This window comes from Dicentrarchus labrax, unplaced genomic scaffold, assembly GCF_905237075.1.
Source record: "Dicentrarchus labrax unplaced genomic scaffold, dlabrax2021, whole genome shotgun sequence".
Classification (NCBI taxonomy): Eukaryota; Metazoa; Chordata; class Actinopteri; family Moronidae; genus Dicentrarchus; species Dicentrarchus labrax.
In genome coordinates, this window is record NW_026136702.1 from 26449149 (window position 1) to 26467317 (window position 18169).

At 39.7% G+C, this 18169-nt stretch overlaps 2 protein-coding genes across 5 annotated transcripts in view; both read left to right on the forward strand.

Moving 5' to 3' along the window:
* The window catches only part of pla2g4f.1 (phospholipase A2, group IVF, tandem duplicate 1), a 78226-nt gene that overhangs the window by 31187 nt on the left and 28870 nt on the right, over positions 1-18169 (forward strand). The gene's annotated exons all lie outside the window — the stretch shown is intronic.
* Positions 751-17634, forward strand: kcnk18 (potassium channel, subfamily K, member 18). The gene is made up of 3 exons (XM_051424090.1): positions 751-1059; positions 1250-1396; positions 13024-17634. Exons 1-3 carry the CDS (start codon positions 831-833, stop codon positions 13845-13847), a joined length of 1200 nt encoding a protein of 399 aa, XP_051280050.1. The 5' UTR covers positions 751-830; the 3' UTR covers positions 13848-17634.

The following is an 18169-nucleotide window of genomic DNA, read 5'->3' on the forward strand; positions in this document are numbered from 1 at the left end:
TATTTACATTTATACAATACTTCTTCCTATTTCTATGACATCTCAGGAGGAAATATTGTATTCAGCTCCACTACATTGATTTTACATTAAAAAAAAAAACATTAACAAATAATCTGGTTTGGGGAGTAAGGAATTAGATGTAATTTAGTTATCAAGCCACAAAAAACCTGTAATCCCTTACAGTTGACTGACTTTTAATAATGAAAAACAATATCTGACCTATAGTAAAAGTCATCTTATTGATATTTCTTTTCTCTTGTCTTTATTTGCATATTTGGTGTTAAGGTAATTCAAAGGTACTTTAAACTTGGATTAATTCAATTTAACTGATGATGTATTAAGTGTGAACTAATCACATAGAGTATAGTGACTTGATCATTTGTTTGTGGTGAGCAACATGAATTTATGGTACATCCTGCATTTTTCTTCATGCATTATTTAAGCATTAGTTAGGTTTATTATGTATAGCCTTTTTATAATTGTTACTTTTATTTTAGTTTAGTAAATAACAAAACATCCTCTGTTTAGATTGCTGGGATACAATTGATCTGATTAAACTGATGACTGACTTCCTGTAGTGTAAATGTTTGTGAAGGTTGTCAGAGTCTCCATCAGGCTCCCCCAGGACCCCAGGCAGTCAGGGGAGAAAGAGTCTATAGAGTCAATAATGGATCTCCCCGGGGACCTCATAGCAGCGTTTGTAATGCGCGTATGGATGGTGTGGTGTGTTTACTGGCTCAGCAGCTTCCGCACACACTGCTGGAGCATAAAGCCAGGTTGACGGACGCTCTCCAGAGGGACTGTACAGTCGGAGCTGGGGAAAGAGGAAGATGTCAGTGGCAGTGAAGAGAGGGATAAGCGCTAAGGGAGAGTCCAGAAAATGCGCCGCGCGTTTCTGGAGGCTCTTTCCTCACCTTTTGCTGTGTCTGTCTCTGGTGGCGTACGCAGCGCTGGGTGCGCTTTTGTTCCAGCACATAGAGGGAGAGAGCGCGTCCACAACCCAGCAGGAGTACCGCGAGTTCCTGGGACAGATTGTCCGCACCGTCCAGAACTTAACCGGTGAGTGGTCACATGTATCTGCCGTGGTTCGCTCTGATATCAGCAACCGAAGTTCTATCGACATCTATTTTTTTCCCATTCTAATGCTGGTAGGAAACAGGACCCGGACGTGAATATTTCCTTGATACTAACAATATTTAAACATTCATTGCTCCCAGCTCTACACTAAACATGTTCTCCTTATTTTCAGCTAACGCCTCCATCACACATCAGGACATAGTACATAAAGTGGAGTTTGAGATGCAAAAAGGGTTCAAGTCCATATGGTTCCAGAGACCTGAAAGGTGGACTTTTTTTGGCTCCATGTTCTTCTGCTGCACTGTATTCACAACAGTCGGTAAGACAACACGATTATTATACTAACTGCAGATTGATGTGCATATACACATACAACTATAATATAAATATAATGTATATATATTTATATACACACTCACACATATTCACCATTAACTAGTTTCCTATTAGCATTCATATTAGCAGCACAATGGCTCTTTAGTATAATTATATATGATTATAAATCACTTATTAATGCCGTATTCTGCATGACCATATCTTACAACTATCGGACATTAACAGAGTTTTCCCTCAATAACTAACCTAATTACAGCTTATTGATAGTAAGTAAAGTAAAGGAAGTTGTTGTACATAAATAATAACACTTATTTGGTATGTTCTTATGTAACTTAAGTGTTAAGAGTGTCCAAATAACTCTGAATTAAGTGTTTCTAACTCAGAACTCACATGTTTCTTATTTTAAAGCAAGCTCTCGCTCATAACTAATTTGCTCAGTATAGATCAAACTTGTTTTCAACTTGACTTGAAATCTTTTACAATTTTTGAATTTATCACAGTTTAGGCTTAGTTATCAATAACTTCCTAATTAGAGCCAACAATACCGAGCTTTGTGTGGCCGTCAGCATGTTGGCAGTCCTGACTGGTTCTTGACTATTCCAAAAATGGGCAAAGAGGTAAGGCGTGGGTGGAGATGAGGTGGGCTGAATGAAACCTGTCTACTGAAAACATCCATCTGTGATGGCACCTGCCTTTAAGCTTTAAACAGGTGAGTTATAGGGTAGGTGAGGTATTATCACACAACTATCTCCCTCGGCTTTGTGGGGCTTTTCAGTCTCTTTCAGCTAATTGTTTTAATGTTACATCCTGCAACTGTACAGTTTTGGTTCAGCACTCCCATCAACGTTGTGTTCAGCAGCCGAGGCAGCAGGCAGACACGTTTTCAGCTAGCAGGAACACACTAACCACCTGATCTTATGTTGGAATCCTGAGGATGAGGGGGGAAAAAACAGTCACAAAGTTTTTTCTGCAAAGGATTTCAACTCAGCTAAACTGTCAAAACGCTGTTATGTCTTGGTGACAGATAATGCAGGTGTTTCCAAACTTTTTCATGTCTCCTCAATAGATGCACATTAGACTATGGACCTCCAATTTAAGTGGATTTTGTCTAAAGGAATCCCCTCAACCTGGGATCACTATTCACCGATCAACCATAACATTCTGACCACCTAGGTGACCACCCTGGTGATCATAATGTTATTCAATTCAATTCAATTTTATTTGTATAGCGTCAATTCATAACAGAAGTTATCTCAGGACACTTTTCAGATAGAGCAGGTCTAGACCGAACTCCTTATAACATTTACAGAGACCCAACAGTACCACTGTGTGTTCTGACACCTTTCTATCAGAACCAGCATGAACTTTTTCATGAGTTTGAGCTACAGTAGCTCGTCTGTTGAATCAGACCACATGGGCCACCCTTCACTCTATCAATGAACCATGACCCTGTCTCCAGTTCATTGCTTTTCCTTCCTTGGACCACTTTTGATGGGTACTGACCACTGTGGATCAGGAACACCCCACAAGAGCTGCAGTTTTGGAGATGTTCTGACACAGTCGTCAAGCCATCAAAATTTAGCCTCTGCTTTTAACACATCAACTTTGAGGACAAAATGTTCACTTGCTGCATAATAAATCCCACACACTGACAGGTGCCATGATAACTAGATAATCAGTTTTAACCACTTCACTTGCAGAATGTTATGCCCAGTGTATGTTACAATTAATCAAAATTGCCATCTCTGTGTCTTCCCTTGTTGTTTCAACCAAACTCTGAAAGAGGTGATAGAAGTTATAATACCCTATTCCTCCTTTTGTTGGGGACCCCCTACAACCTGCTAAAGGACCCCTGTTACTACAGAGATAACAAATGTTACTGTAATATTGAAGGTTTAGGAAGGAGAGCTCTTTTAGACTGCCAAAAATGTTATTGGACCAAATGGATCATATTCTGATGTGAAGTCATTAGGCAGGGGTTTATGACGCTGTATCCACCGTTCTACAGCCACTTCTTTCACAATGAAAGCTAATGGGAAAAAGTATTTTTGGGGCAGTGTGCATCACGTCATGGACACCATTGCTGTAATCACACCATTTGGCCACTACATCAAATTGGTTTCAAAGCCTGGCACACTTCTTGGGGCTTGGGTGACACAAGCGTGCCATAGGAATTTAAAATAAAAGCATATCTTAAAGATGATGATAGGGATATTTGTTTTCACTTCCCAATGATATTAGATCATCAATCATTACTACAGATCCAGATTGATGGATCGTTGCTTTCCAAGTTTACACATAACCTTGATAAACTAGCTAGACTCACTTTGTGAAACACCCTGATGTCAGGTGCCCAAACTTCACTGAAACATCACTTGTTAGGCCTTTAGAAACAAGCCTGTGTGACATTGAGTGATTCCTGACATCTCATTATTCTCTGTTTATTTTCTCTATTGTGGTTTGTGTTACTTATGGTTTGGTGCACTTTGATGCTAATGACTGTGCACTCAGCTCCTTGTATTGACGTTGCCAGGCAGTAAAAGCGCTTGCTACATAACTGCGACTTAGTCAATGTGTGTGTGACAAGCAGTAAGCCATATGTATACATATCAGGGGGCCTGATTTTGCTCATAATAATACTGTACTTTACACATGACAACTGTTGACACTTTTGTTTATTTCTTGTAAATGTGGACTGGAGCAGTAAGCATTTTATTGGAGGAGGGTTCAAGCTTTCATACTGAGCATCACAAGAAATAATAAAGTAAAACTCAAGTGTCCTTGAGCAAGATACTGAACCCCTAAATTGCTCCAGATACAGTACATCACTGTATGAATGTGTGTGAATGTGGCATTTAGTGTAAAAGCACTGACTGTTTGGAAGAAAAAAGTGTACTTACCATGTTGGAGTTTTGTGTTTTTCATTTTTGTTTTCCTTTCAGTTTCATTTTAGTTAGTTTCCACAGTGGGTTTGCTCATTTTTTAGTGTTTCAAATGTTACAGGGAGTATTTGTCAGGGGCAAGATTTAAGAAGTTCAAATAGTTAGTACAATATGAACACATCTACAGTCATGTAGACATCTCAATTAACATGAACCAATACTTCCTCATGCTTGTTGTGTTAACAAATTTCACCAAATGGACAAAGAATAAAACGAAAGACATTTACTGTAATAGTTTCTATAGTTTTTTTACTAAAAAAACTGAACTGCTTTTTCCACCTAGTTTCAAGTCAAGACTTAAGTATAGCCTATATAAAATGTTTTTTACCTGAAATGAGCCCATATTTATCATGTAATATCATATTGTTAAGCAAGATGGAGCCACAAATGTCCGCCTCGGTGTGTTGGTGCGCATTGTTCTTCCTTGTTTTGTAAGTAAATTCAGTTTTCGAATTTGAACAATTCAATTCAATTCAATTCAATTCAATTTTATTTGTATAGCGCCAATTCATAACAGAAGTTATCTCAGGACACTTTTCAAATAGAGCAGGTCTAGACTGAACTCTTTAAAACATTATTTACCGAGACCCAACAGTACCACCATGAGCAAGCACTTGGTGACAAGGGGAAGGAAAAACTGCCTGTTAAAAGGCAGAAACCTAGGACAGATCCTTCGGCTCTAGGTGGGTGGTCGTCTGTCTCTACCAGTTGGGGTGAAAGAGAGAGAGAGAGAGAGAGAGAGAGAGAGAGGGAGAGAGAGAGACAGAGAGAGAGAGAGAGAGACAGACAGACAGACAGACAGACAGACAGACAGGTGCACAGCAACAACATTATTGGCAATGGCAATCTAGCGGGGCAGGAGGCACCACCAGGATCGACAAGAACCTGCGAGACGAGAAAGCACAAGAACTCCGGGGAAGAAGTGAAGTTAGTAACATGCATTAATGGAACATGAATGAGTGCAGAAAGAGAGAGGAAGAGAGGAGCTCAGTGCACCATGGGAAATCCCCCAATAGTCTAGGCCTATAGCACCATAACTAAGGGATGGTTCAGGACTCACCTGATCCAGCCCTAACTATAAGCTTTATCAAAGAGGAATGTCTTAAGCCTACTCTTGAATGTGGTGAGGGTGTCTGCCTCCCGAACCACAACTGGAAGCTGGTTCCACAGGAGAGGAGCTTGGTAACTGAAGGCTCTGGCTCCTGTTCTACTTTTAGAGACTATAGGAACCACAAGTAGCCCAGCATTCAGAGAACGTAGTGTTCTAGAGGGGTAATAGGGTGCTATGAGCTCTTTAAGATATGAAGGGGCCTGACCATGAAGAGCTTTAAAGGTGAGGAGGAGGATTTTAAATTCTATTCTACATTTTACAGGGAGCCAGTGCAAAGAAGCTAGTACAGGAGAGATGTGATCTCTTTTTCTAGTTCCTGTCAGTACTCGTGCTGCAGCGTTCTGAATTAATTGGAGCGTTTTAATGGACTTAACAGGTCACTCAGATTAGAAAACTAACCATGTTTGTATGTATTTTACAGTAGGTAGTGTACAGCGCTGCAGAGGATGTGCAGAGGGAGCAGCTGTCTAGTAATTGAAAGGTTACTAGTTTAATTCCCAGCTCAGAGCTTTGATTCTCTGCCCAAACCCAACTGGACCCGACCCAACCCCCAAATGCTGCAGTAGGTCAGGCTCATTTCGGGAATGGATATTTTATTAACAATGCACAAGTCTGTGAAATATCAAAAAGGAAATTGAAATTTGGGTTTGGCCTCTTCTGCCTGTTGGGAAAAAAATGTTTGGGCTTGGGTCGGGTCCATGGCATTTCCAGAGGTGTATATTTTCGGATTAGTTATTTTCCTATCCAGCATTTTGATAAATGTTCAGATCTAACACTTTTATTTTTAGTTGATCATTGATGCAGCATAATGTATGTGTTTAGATAGCATTTCACACAGTGTGCTTTCTCTGGTGCATAAATCTAGCACTGGGACAATTTTATTTATTACCTTCGGATTGTATTAATATTGACTGATACTCCCGGTTATGTGTATTTATTTAAGCGTTTACCTTTTCATATATACACATATTTTTCTATTGTATTTTCTCTTTATTTTCTTAAGTTTGATGTTTTATATGCTGCAGCGTTTATACCTTCCCACCCGTTATATCTCACCCAGCGAGTGTTCTGAATATCGTTTACACTGAGTACTTTCTTGTTGGTACTACAGCAGAAGCACTTTGAGCTGGGTGAGAAGGCCAATAAATTGCTCACTAGGCAACTAAAGGGCATCATATCTGATAGGGCAATACATAAAATTTCCTCATTCACTGGTCAGCTATTAACTGATCACAAGCAGATCAATGACAGATTTTTTTGTTTTTACAGCCGGCTATATACTTCCAGATCTACTGCCACGGATACAGGCATTCTCCATACTTTAGACATTCCAGTCCTTTCTGAGTCCGCAAGACTAGAATTGGACACCGGAGGAGATCAGAAATGCTATTCGTTCTTTTCCCAGTGGCAAAGCATGCGGTCCAGATGGATTTGGGATAGAATTTTACAAGACGCACATTGACGTTATTTCCCCCCTCTTGCTTCGGATGGTCAATTGCTCAGTGAAAAATGGTACCTTCCCTCATACCCTCTGCGACGCCCATATCTGTGTCCTCTTAAAAAAGGACCGAGACGACAAAACAAAAAACACAAGGTGTTTGCTTAATTTGCTAATTATTCAACTAAATTGCCCCACTCCGCTGTGATCTCACTAGATGCACAGCAGGCTTTTGACCAGGTAGAGTGGAGATACATGTTCGCTGCTCTTGACAAATCTGATTTTGGGTCGAAATTTATGAATATATTAAAAATGCTTTATGCTGGTCCCCAATCTTCTGTTCTAACCAACCACGAAAGATCCCCCCCGTTCCCGTTGCACCGCGGCACCAGGCAGGGCTGCTGCCTCTCTCCAATGCTTTTTGCATTAGCTCTTGAGCCGCTGGCCATAGCCATTACAGCCAACCCCCAGATCTCTGGTATAAGGTGCGGCACATCTGAGTGTACCATCGGTCTGTACGCAGATGATGTAATTCTGACTCTTTCAGATGTAAAAACATACCTTTCACCCCTTCTTAACCTGATAGATGGCCTTGGGGGCGATTCTCTGGGTTTACTATAAACTGGGAGAAATCTGTTTTTATGCCTCTGTCTAACGGTCTTGACTCCAGTTTTCTTCTCAATTTGCCCTTCAGAGTTATCCATGACCACTTTTCTTATCTGGGGATTAACATCCCCAGAAATCCAAGACTTCTCTTTAAACTTAATTATATGGATCTGATTGACAGGCTCAAGTGTATGATAGATAAATGGAAACTTCTCCCCCTTTCACTGATTGGCCGTGTCAACATTGTTAAAATGGTCGTGCTCCCTAAATTTACTTATCTATTTGAGAATGTGCCCATCTTCCTCACTTCTTCCTTTTTTAAGACGTTAGACTCTATTATCATGCCCTTTGTCTGGGCCTCCAAGCCCCCCTGTATTTCAAAGGCCCACTTACAGAAGCCCACTGAGGAGGGTGGTTTAGGCCTGCCTGTCTTTCGGCATTACTACTGGGCCTGTAACGCCAGAGCATGGGTTTTCTGGAATCAGTCCACGGCTGGGGGTGCAGAGGAGGGCGGGCCCGGCCCTAGATGGCCTGAGATTGAGCTTAGTAATGCTGTATCACTTACTGGTGTCTTCTTCTTAGTCATTCTATTCTCAAAACCTGATATATATATATATAATATAAAATTAAATTGCTACGCAATAATTTCTTTCTCTGCAACTCTATTAAAATTTTAATTAAAAAGCAAGGGAATTCTGAACCTCCCAGAAATGTCAATTCATGCTCCCATATGTCAGAACCCCTGTTTTAAGCCTGGTTTGATGGATGCTGTCTTTAAACACTGATCAGATAAAGATTTAACTACTATCAGGGATCTCTACATTGATAATCATTTTGCATCTTTTGCCCAGCTCCAGGCTAAGTTCCATCTCCCTACTAATAAATTTTTTCGTCATCTACAAATTAGGAATTTTGTCAAGCAATGTTTTTCTTGCCTAGATGCGACCCCCATACAACATGACTTTTATGATATTATGACCAGACCTCCCACCTCCAAACATTTGATCGCTCGGTTTGTTAACCTCTTCATTATGGCAAACCCCTCTCTCCATATTAAAGAGGCGTGGATCAAGGAATCAAGTAATCAAGTAATCTCTGACGAGCTATGGGTGATAAAAGCATGCTCTATTAATGCTCGACTTCAGCTCATTCAGTTTAAAGTAGTTCATAGGTTGCACTATTCCAAGACTAGACTGAACAGAATTTTTCCTGCTGTCTCCCCCACTTGTGATAAATAAAAATCAGCTGATGGAACTCTTGGGCATCTTTTCTGGTCCTGCTCTAAGCTCACAAGGTTCTGGGTTGACATTTTCAGTTTGTACAGTGCTGTTTATAACAGTAACAGGAGTGGAAGTCAGCTTCCCCTCCTTGCTTCAAGAAGTGGCTAAATGATATAGTTTCCTGTTTATACGTTGAAGAAGTTCGGTTTTCTATGTCTAACTAACAAGATAAGTTTAAGATGATCTGGGGCCCTTTCATAGAATACATCAGGAAGGATAGACCACAAACTGGGACCTTTTTTTGGGACCGTCTATTTTTCTTTTTTTTTTTACTTTTGTTAATTATCCATACTGAGACTTTGCCATCCCCCTCCAGCTCAGGCTTCCTTGACTCAATCTGTGTCAGTAGACTTTCTGGGACATCTGTTCAGTGAATCGACATGTATAATTATATATTTTCTTTTCTATATAATGAGTAAGTGCTGGCTGTATGTGTTGTTTTAATTGTCTGGTTTACTGTCTTTTTTGTTTGTACTATGTGCGCCTGTATGTATAAAAATCTGCATAAATAAAAAATAAAATAAATAAATAATGTATGGACCTCTTTGGTTGGGTCAGATCGAATCAAAGCTCTAAAGGAGCAGGAAATATAAACTGTAGGTTGTTTGATGTAAAATTGTAAAAGTAAATTCTTCAAAAATACTGACTATTAAAAAACAGTTTGAGGTATTTTGTGTGCCTTCTGACAGTTTGGTCTGAGGGGGGCAGACATTTTGGTGGAAATGTGTTAGTCAAGGGGAACTAACAGGTCAGGGGGGTCACCAAAGTCATTAGGAATCATCTATAAAAATCTATACAAGATTATTTGACAATGCAGCCAAGAGACACTTTGTTCTGTACCCAGAACATATTGTTCACAGCTTACAGTACAGACACATAATTATTGCAATACTTACTGGATAGCAAACCAACAAGCTGGTATCCTAAAAAAAGATTATGGCGACCTGTCTTGTGTGGCTGGTGTATCTTATTATCAGATAGCAGCTGTTTTTGGATGGTAGGAATATCTGAAGGCTGACAGACGTGCATATTCCTCCCTATGGGGCCAGTTCCCCATTCACATTTTATTAGAAAAAAACTTTCAAAATCTTGCAATTCAAATTGGTATTTCACTGCAGGGTATTCATTGGTTGCTCCCTGAAGTGATCATAACTTCACTGTCATCATATTGGCAGGGGACAACATTAATGGACCCCTACAATCATGTTGGTCAGTCTGTCTGTTGTCTAGCACTTTCTTTCAGGGCAAGACATCTCATCAAGTACAGGGCAGATAGTCGGGAAATTTAGTATGGATATTCATCTTCCCTGATGTTTTCTCCTGCTTTTATCATCAACATCATGTTCAGATTTACACAGTCAATAAAAACTGAATGTGCATAATGTATTCCATTTGATAAAGTTTATATATGAGATTATGAGCAAACAGCTATTAGCTATATGAAGATAAAGTGGCGCCATGGTGTTACATTCCCTCTGCCTGTGTTGCTGTCACTGCCGGTTTGTATACATTTCTCACGATGAATTGCATCTAGCAGTGTAGTTGCAGATGGTAATGGTAAATGGACCTGTACTTGTGTAGCGCCTTTCTACTCTTCCGACTACTCAAAGCTCTTTTACACTACATGCCACACTCGCCGTTTCACACACATTCACACAGTGATGGCAAAGCATTCTCTACTACTCATGCACATTCACACACCGATGACACAGCATCGGGAGCAATTTGAGGTTCAGTATCTTGCTCAAGGATACTTAAACATGCAGCTGGAGGAGCCGGGGATCCTACCTTCCGATTAGTGGATGACCCATTCTACCTCTGAGCCACAGCCGCCCTAGATTGAAATCCTTGGCCTGACTCTCCCATTCCAAGTGTGTTGGAGAAACTATGGTGGCTGTGAAACGTGTGCAATACACAAAAGACTCTTTCTAAAGTCAGTGTTTGGTTTGTCCATTCTGGGCTACTGTAGAAACATGGTGGTTCAACATTAATGACTCCATAGAAGAGGGCCCACTGCTTCTGTAGATAAAAACAACTCATTCTAAGGTAACAACAACACAGATTCTTATTTTCAGGTGATTATACAGTAATGAAAACATACTTAGGCATATTATATTTCATTTCTGACAATAGATCCTCCTAAATATTACACACTGGAAACTATTTACTTCTACTATCTGGAGCTTGCTCTTTTCTTTGACATGATTAGATGTGTAAAAACCTTGTGAAGATACATTAGTAAGTCTGTTACTCTCAGATACATACAGATAAGTGGTTAAAGGAGGCCAGCTAATGGCTACTTGCAACAGGAAGCCCACAACTCACTATAGAGAGGGCACTCTCAGAGGAGAATGCTTTTTACATCACCACAGAAAGCTTATTAGAGGTTGAAAGCACATTGTCTTCTGTGTTGTTGGTTTGGAACTTCATTTATCTCTCCACAACCACTATAATGAGGGTTTAAGGCAAGACTTCAAGGCATATAGATATACTATTGTCTGCCATTGTATCATTGTGTGACTGTACATTGTTCGAAAAAGCATATTTCTTACTGTTTAATATTAATATACCCCGATCAGCCATAACATTACATAACAACTAGGCACCCTGACTGGTCTGCAGTTACGCAGCCCCATACGCAACAAAATGTGAGGCACTGTGTGTTGTGACAGCTTTTTATCAGAACCTTTAACGTTTTCAGCAATTTGAGCTACAGTAGCTCGTCTGTAGGATCAGATCTCACAGGCCAGCCTTTATTCCCCAAGTGCATTTGTGAGCCTTCACCCTGTCCCTTTTCCTCCCTTTGACTACTTTTGATAGGTACTGACCAATCAAAAAGGTCTCAGGGTGTGGTCACGAATGTAGATCAGTTAATTTGGCCCAAATGAACTGAACTGAACTACAAGGGGGAAAATTTTATATTGTTGCCTTTTAGTTCTGGTCCAGTTCCTGTTCGCTTTTTACAAAAAAACATGAGTTGTAATGATTAAGTTATGGTAACCCACTGATTGGAAAGTTTTAGTGCCTATCATCCTTCATCATCAGAGGTACATGGACCAACATGGAGAAATCAGATTCTCCAAATTGACTACAATCAAATTTCATATTATCATTCTTCAGCCAAGTTAACATTAATTTATCCAGAACTTGATCACAGTCATACATCTAATATCAGTGAAAAAAGTTTTTGCATGTGTCTATAAGCTGTGGCAGGGAGGATCTCAACCCCGTAATCATATTTTACCAACACATAGACATAATTAGGAAATTACTGGTGAACAAATGAGGAATGAATGAGGAACTAACTGCTAGTGAACCATTACTTAATGAATAAATCCTAATAACATTTTTTAGCTAAGGACAAGTTAATGATTAGTTAATTAAGAATGAAGTGAAGAATAAATCAGGGACAACTTGATAGTTGATGAATCATTAATAGGTATAATGAGTCATCCCATTTGCCGGCTGGTTCAGATAAAGAAAGTGGCCAGTATGATCGTTTCACACATATTCATGAACTAATCATTAACTAATGATACATTAATATAGGTATGTTCTCCAGTCCACCTACTCTATAAAATTTTCTTGGGAGTTTCTCAAAAACTAATGGTTCACTGGCAGTTAGTTCCTCATTCGTTCCTCATTTGTTCCCTTATAGCTACTCACAATTTTGTGTCCCTGATGGTAAAGTGTTATCCATAAGTTGAAAATTAAATTGATTAAAGCTTTTTCCACCAGAATGAAGTATCTGGCAGAAAGTACACCATGTGCCAGCAATATGGCCAGTAAGCCCACAACGTTAGATACTGTAGGTGATGACCATTAACCAGGGTGGGTCAAGGCAAACTTGACACGCAGACCACCCAAAAAACACTGCAGTAGTAGCATCCATCATGTGATGCACACATGGCCCCAAAATACTTTTTCCCATATGGTTACACTGTGAAAAAAGCATCTGTAAAACAGTGAATACATTTTTTTGAGCTTCACAACCCCTGCGAAATGAAATAAAATTGTGTTATTGTCAGTGAGGCCTGGACCCTAGAAACACTCCACATTTGAACTTTCATTTTGATAGAAACATCCTTAAAGCCATGGTTTTATATTTCCATGTTGTGATTGCTGTGGTTACAGTTTGAGTGTTTGTGTCTCTGTTGCCTTATCACCTACAAAGATTTGAGCTAAGTCACAGATTTTAAGTCTTTAAACCCATGTTCTGCATTGCTGTTACAGGGTATGGGGAGATCTATCCAGTTACTCTGCCTGGTAAGGTGGTGTGTGTCTTGTATGCCATGGTGGGCATCCCTCTCATGCTTCTGGTCATCCTTGATGTAGGAGACTTCCTAGCTATGCTGATGTCCAGAGCCTATGTACGGATTCACAAATTCTGCAAAATCCTCCGCTCCCACACTTGGTCACCGTGGAAGGCTCGGAAAAGGGCTGGGGACTCAAGTCACCGGGCCCTGGAGGACGGTACCTTTGTTTTCAGTCACGACATTGTAGTCCGTGAACCACTCGACATCCGGCAGGTACTGCACAGCCAGGTGGATGTACGGCACAAGTCTATCCAGCTCCAAAACAACAAAGAGATATTTGAGAAGATTCTAGCCAGGGAGAACCTACTTAGAAAGGTCCCACTACTCAGGAGCCTCTCCTGCCCAGAGCTAGACCAGCTGCCGCCACCACCAAAAGGATATGCCATATGGGATTTCACAGGGTTAGGGGATGGAATGGAAATGCTGGATGTACCTTTTGTACTGATTCTTTTCATCGTGTTTGCCTATATTTTGTTTGGTGGTTTGATTTTACCATTGTGGGAAACTGAATTTAAGGGTTTTGACCCCTACTACTTCTGCTTCATCACGCTCACAACCATCGGTTTTGGTGACATTGTACCTAATCATCCCAAGTATTTCATGCTAACCTCACTTTTCATCATTGTTGGCATGGCTATCATGTCCATGGCCTTCAAGCTGGGCCAAGCACGAATCGTAACCTTCTACCGCCAATTCATCAAGTACATTAGCAGGGGAAATATGGAGACTTCCAGAAATTAAGAGAACGACTAAGTCATCAGGAGTCTCTGTCTCATGTCTGAGAGTTGTACAAGTTCACAGACTTGGTTTTGACACAGGCCAAAAATGTGAGCCTGTGGGAACATCTCCACTGTGTTCTTTGTGCTGGCTGTCCACTTATGAGCATTAGCAAAATAAAAGTGTGCATGTGCCAAAAGCTTTTGCCCATTGAAGGACGGTGATATTCAAAATGATTCCTGTGAAGAAGAACTTCAAAATTTGTATATCTACTTACAGTGTCTTGCCAATGTTTAAGGTTGAAGTTGTTACAGTTGTTCTGCCTTACAGCACTATAGAGGGTCAACACAATTGTGTTACATTTAAATATAGGTCACAACTCTGATTTTTTTACTCTATCTTAATTTAAATGCCTTTTGAATTCAGTTTTGTTTATTCGCTTCAACTTCATTAAAAGGACAATTCCGGCGCAAAATGAACCTGGGGTTAATAACACACGTGTACCGAGTTGGTCCGTTCTCTGGGATATGTTTTCATGCTAATCGACCGTGACCGGTTTTAGCACAAACCGCTAATTAGCTTATAACGCTAGTCAATGGGGCACAGAGTAACGTGAAAAGAAATAGCTTTTTATACCACTAACAAGACTCAAAATAGCACCACACTTACACGGTAGCATAGTGAGGGCCCCTATGTATAAACCGCAGCATTTTGTAAGTGTACAGACAGTTTATTAAAAAGATAGTTTAGAACAACAGTAGTGTTCGCATATACAGGCAGGCGCTATCTTGGGAAAACGGTCAGGGGTTAGGTCATTCATGCAGCTCAATGATCAAGATTTACAGCTGGCAATGTGAACTAAAACAAACGTAATTTGCTCAATATATCAAAAATAATTGCACCGATGTAAAACACAACTTGTCTAGTGTACTTACTCAGTGGATAACTGTCCATCTGGTCCCTCCAGTATGAGTCGCTGCCTCCAATTTATTTTCGGGACATGGAAAAAAGTTTCGAGTACACTCTGTTTATCAGAGAGGGGAAATCTGTACTGACTGTACAAAACACTGCGTCTCTTGGGTGTCGCGACGCAACAGGTCCCACAAAGCTAATTAAGCTAATTTGTGCAAAAACCGGTCACGGTCAATTAGCATGAAAACATATCCCAGAGAACGGACCAACTCGATACACATGTGTTATTAACCCCAGGTTTCATCCTTTAATACCATGATGTCAAATAAACATAACTGCCCACACACTCAGCATAACGAAAAGTAAAATTTTTCAGTATGTAATATTAATGATCAGCCAGCACTTGACTGTCCATCGTCCATCTTTTCTACCTTGGTAGCTCATATGCACATAGGTCCCTGATGATGTGTTGTCTAATTTAACCTTGGAGCATGAGTGGACTTGAGAAATACTCATGGGGTGGCATGGAGACTTTAAGGTGTGGCAGAAATAAATAAGTAGATTTAATTGCAAACAATCACATATATCAATATTTGCTTGAAAAAAAGAGCCCACAAATGAAGAATTTGTGCCACCCCTGTATCTGCCACTGCCTCAGAGTATAAATTAACAAAAATGGCAACACCTGCAGATAATAATGCAGTCCACTACAATAGGTCTACAATACACTCCAAAAGTAAATATCATCATTGCTAGTTTTTCCACTCAGTAGCCAAAGTAACAGGAGCAACTGACACCTGTCATGTTACATCTGATACTGGCACTTTAAAGAGTTAAAAGTATGTGGAGTGCCTGCATGGTCACAACCATTGCCGGTTCGCTTCCAGCTTGCTTTTCATACCACACTATTTCCAGTTTGCCTCTTTACTGTCACTATCCAATAAAGGCAAAACATGCCAAGAAAGTGTACGAAATGGGAAGGACAGTTTTCTGTTGAAGCACTGTGCCAAAGCTTTCTATTTTACTTTGAGAATATGACACCATCATTTAGTTTTGAAGCTTCATTTTGGGTGTACAGCACATAGATAGAAATGTACATACAGACATTAGTCTCTAGTGCATCTCTGCGGTCAGTTTAGGTGGACAAGATCTGCTACTAATCAGAATTAGGCGAGTTACTGTTGATTTTGTTGTGCAGCCAGCAAATTTTTGTTGTAAATGTTAGAATTTGAACCTAATACTGGTCACGTAGGAATTAATTCAATTACTGGGGTGGATCTAATGAGCTCTATGCCAAAAAAAAGGCACTGCTTAAAAAAATGCTACAGGCATGTACAGCGTTTGGATGTACAAACAGTACAAACAAAGTATTCCAACAGGCACTGATAACAAAACACAGCCACTGCTAGTCAGACTAGCACTTTGGCCAAAATACAGAATGAAAACAATGAATACATGTGTACTATTGTGTAGGACACAAATTACTTTTCTAACCCATGAAAGACTGTGTGGAAAATAATTGACCTGTTCAATTTTATGTTTTCCTGTAGAAAAAAATTACATTCAACAGAAACCAGCAACCAGGTGGCTTTGTAACAATATAATAGATATTGAAATCTACATTTTTGGGAAACTGACAAAAGCTAAGATTTAAAATAATTAACGCTTGATGGTGCCTGTTCATAGATTGGGGCCTGCATGTTCCAGTGGAAGTTTTAGCTATTCAGAGTTTACATTTTTGGTATAAATTGGAGCTGATTGGATTGGCTCCCAGTTACTGCATTAATTCCTACAAGTAACCAGTATCAGGTTAAATATATTAATGTGGTGCAGCTGTGGTGCAGAGGTAGAGCGGGTTGTCCCCTAATCGGAAGGTTGTTGGTTCGGCCATTACCATTTAATCAAAGCATGCATAGAACAATCTTTATCTTCATCTCAATTGGCCAAATATGTTCACACATACAAGAAACTTGACTCTGCTAGTACAGAGTCAGATTCAGTGTACTACAGAGAAATAGACATACAGCTCAAAGACAATAAAGCAATAAAGGTAAATATAATCATTTAACTACTATGTAGACTACAGATATAAATATAGATATATAAAAAAACAAAAATGGAATTTATAAACAATAAGACAATAGTACAATGATGCAAAGTTGGAATTGTTCTCACTTTATGCAGTGAACAATAATAAAACTCACCTATTCTACATCCATCTACTTGTGCACATACAGGCTTAATTACATACAGAACTGCCTCAGAATGCCATATATGGTAGGCACATCCCTTCCTTAAATGGAACATCCCCTACATCCCTTATCCCTACCACATTAAGAATGATGTAGAATTACTTGTGAAACATCAGAGTCAATGATGGGGTTATGATACTTTAGTGTCTGTAGAGTAAATGGTAAATGATAAATGGACTGTACTTATATATTGCCTTTCTAGTCTCACTAAATGCACTGTACACTATATGCCACACTCACCCAATTCACACACATTCATACACTGATGGCAGTGGCTGCCATGCAAGGTGCCAACTGCTTACCAGAATGGAAAATAATCATTCATACACACTCATACACCGATGCACTTCATCAGGAGCAATTTGGGGTTCAGTGTCTTGCTCAAAGACACTTCGACATGCAGCAAGAGGAGCCGGGGATCGGACAGCCAACCTTCCGATTAGTGGACGACCCGCTCTACCTCTGAGCCACAATGTGTGTTTTTGCATTTCTAGTGTTTCACATTACTACAAAAGAGACTGCATGTGATGTGGTGCAAATCATTTGTCAAAATCTGTGCATGTTGTTACCCTATAAATATACTGTATAATGTTAAATTTTTGACACTAATCTGACCACAAATGTCCAAATATAAATACATAAAGATACGGTATGTTATGTTTTCATTAGTGTATAATCACCTGATAATTATGCTTGATTTGTTAACTTAGAATGAGCTGTTTCTATCTACAAAGGGAGCCCTTTGTAGATAGAAACAGCTCATTCTAAGTGGTTCCTTCTACAGAGTCCGCCATGTTGGACCACCATGTTTCTACAGTAGATAGGGTCTTTTGTGTTATTCACGAGTTAGATAGCCACCGTAGTTTGTCCTGTACACCCTTGGAAGGCGGAGCTGTATTGAAATGGCTGCAGTCTTCAGCTACACTGCTAGATGACACTTAATCCTACACACAGCTTAATATACTTAATATACTTAATTTACAATGAAAAGATTATCAAAATGGTAGCAAGGTTTTTATGTGACATCAAACATCAAATCTTTACACTTTATTGGAATTATTTGGATGCATACTTTTATCAAGATGGGTTGTCAGGTTTTACGGTGTAACAGACACTGGACCACTAGTAGTAGGAGGCACTATTACTGATGCAGAACAATAATTTGGAATTAATTATCACAAG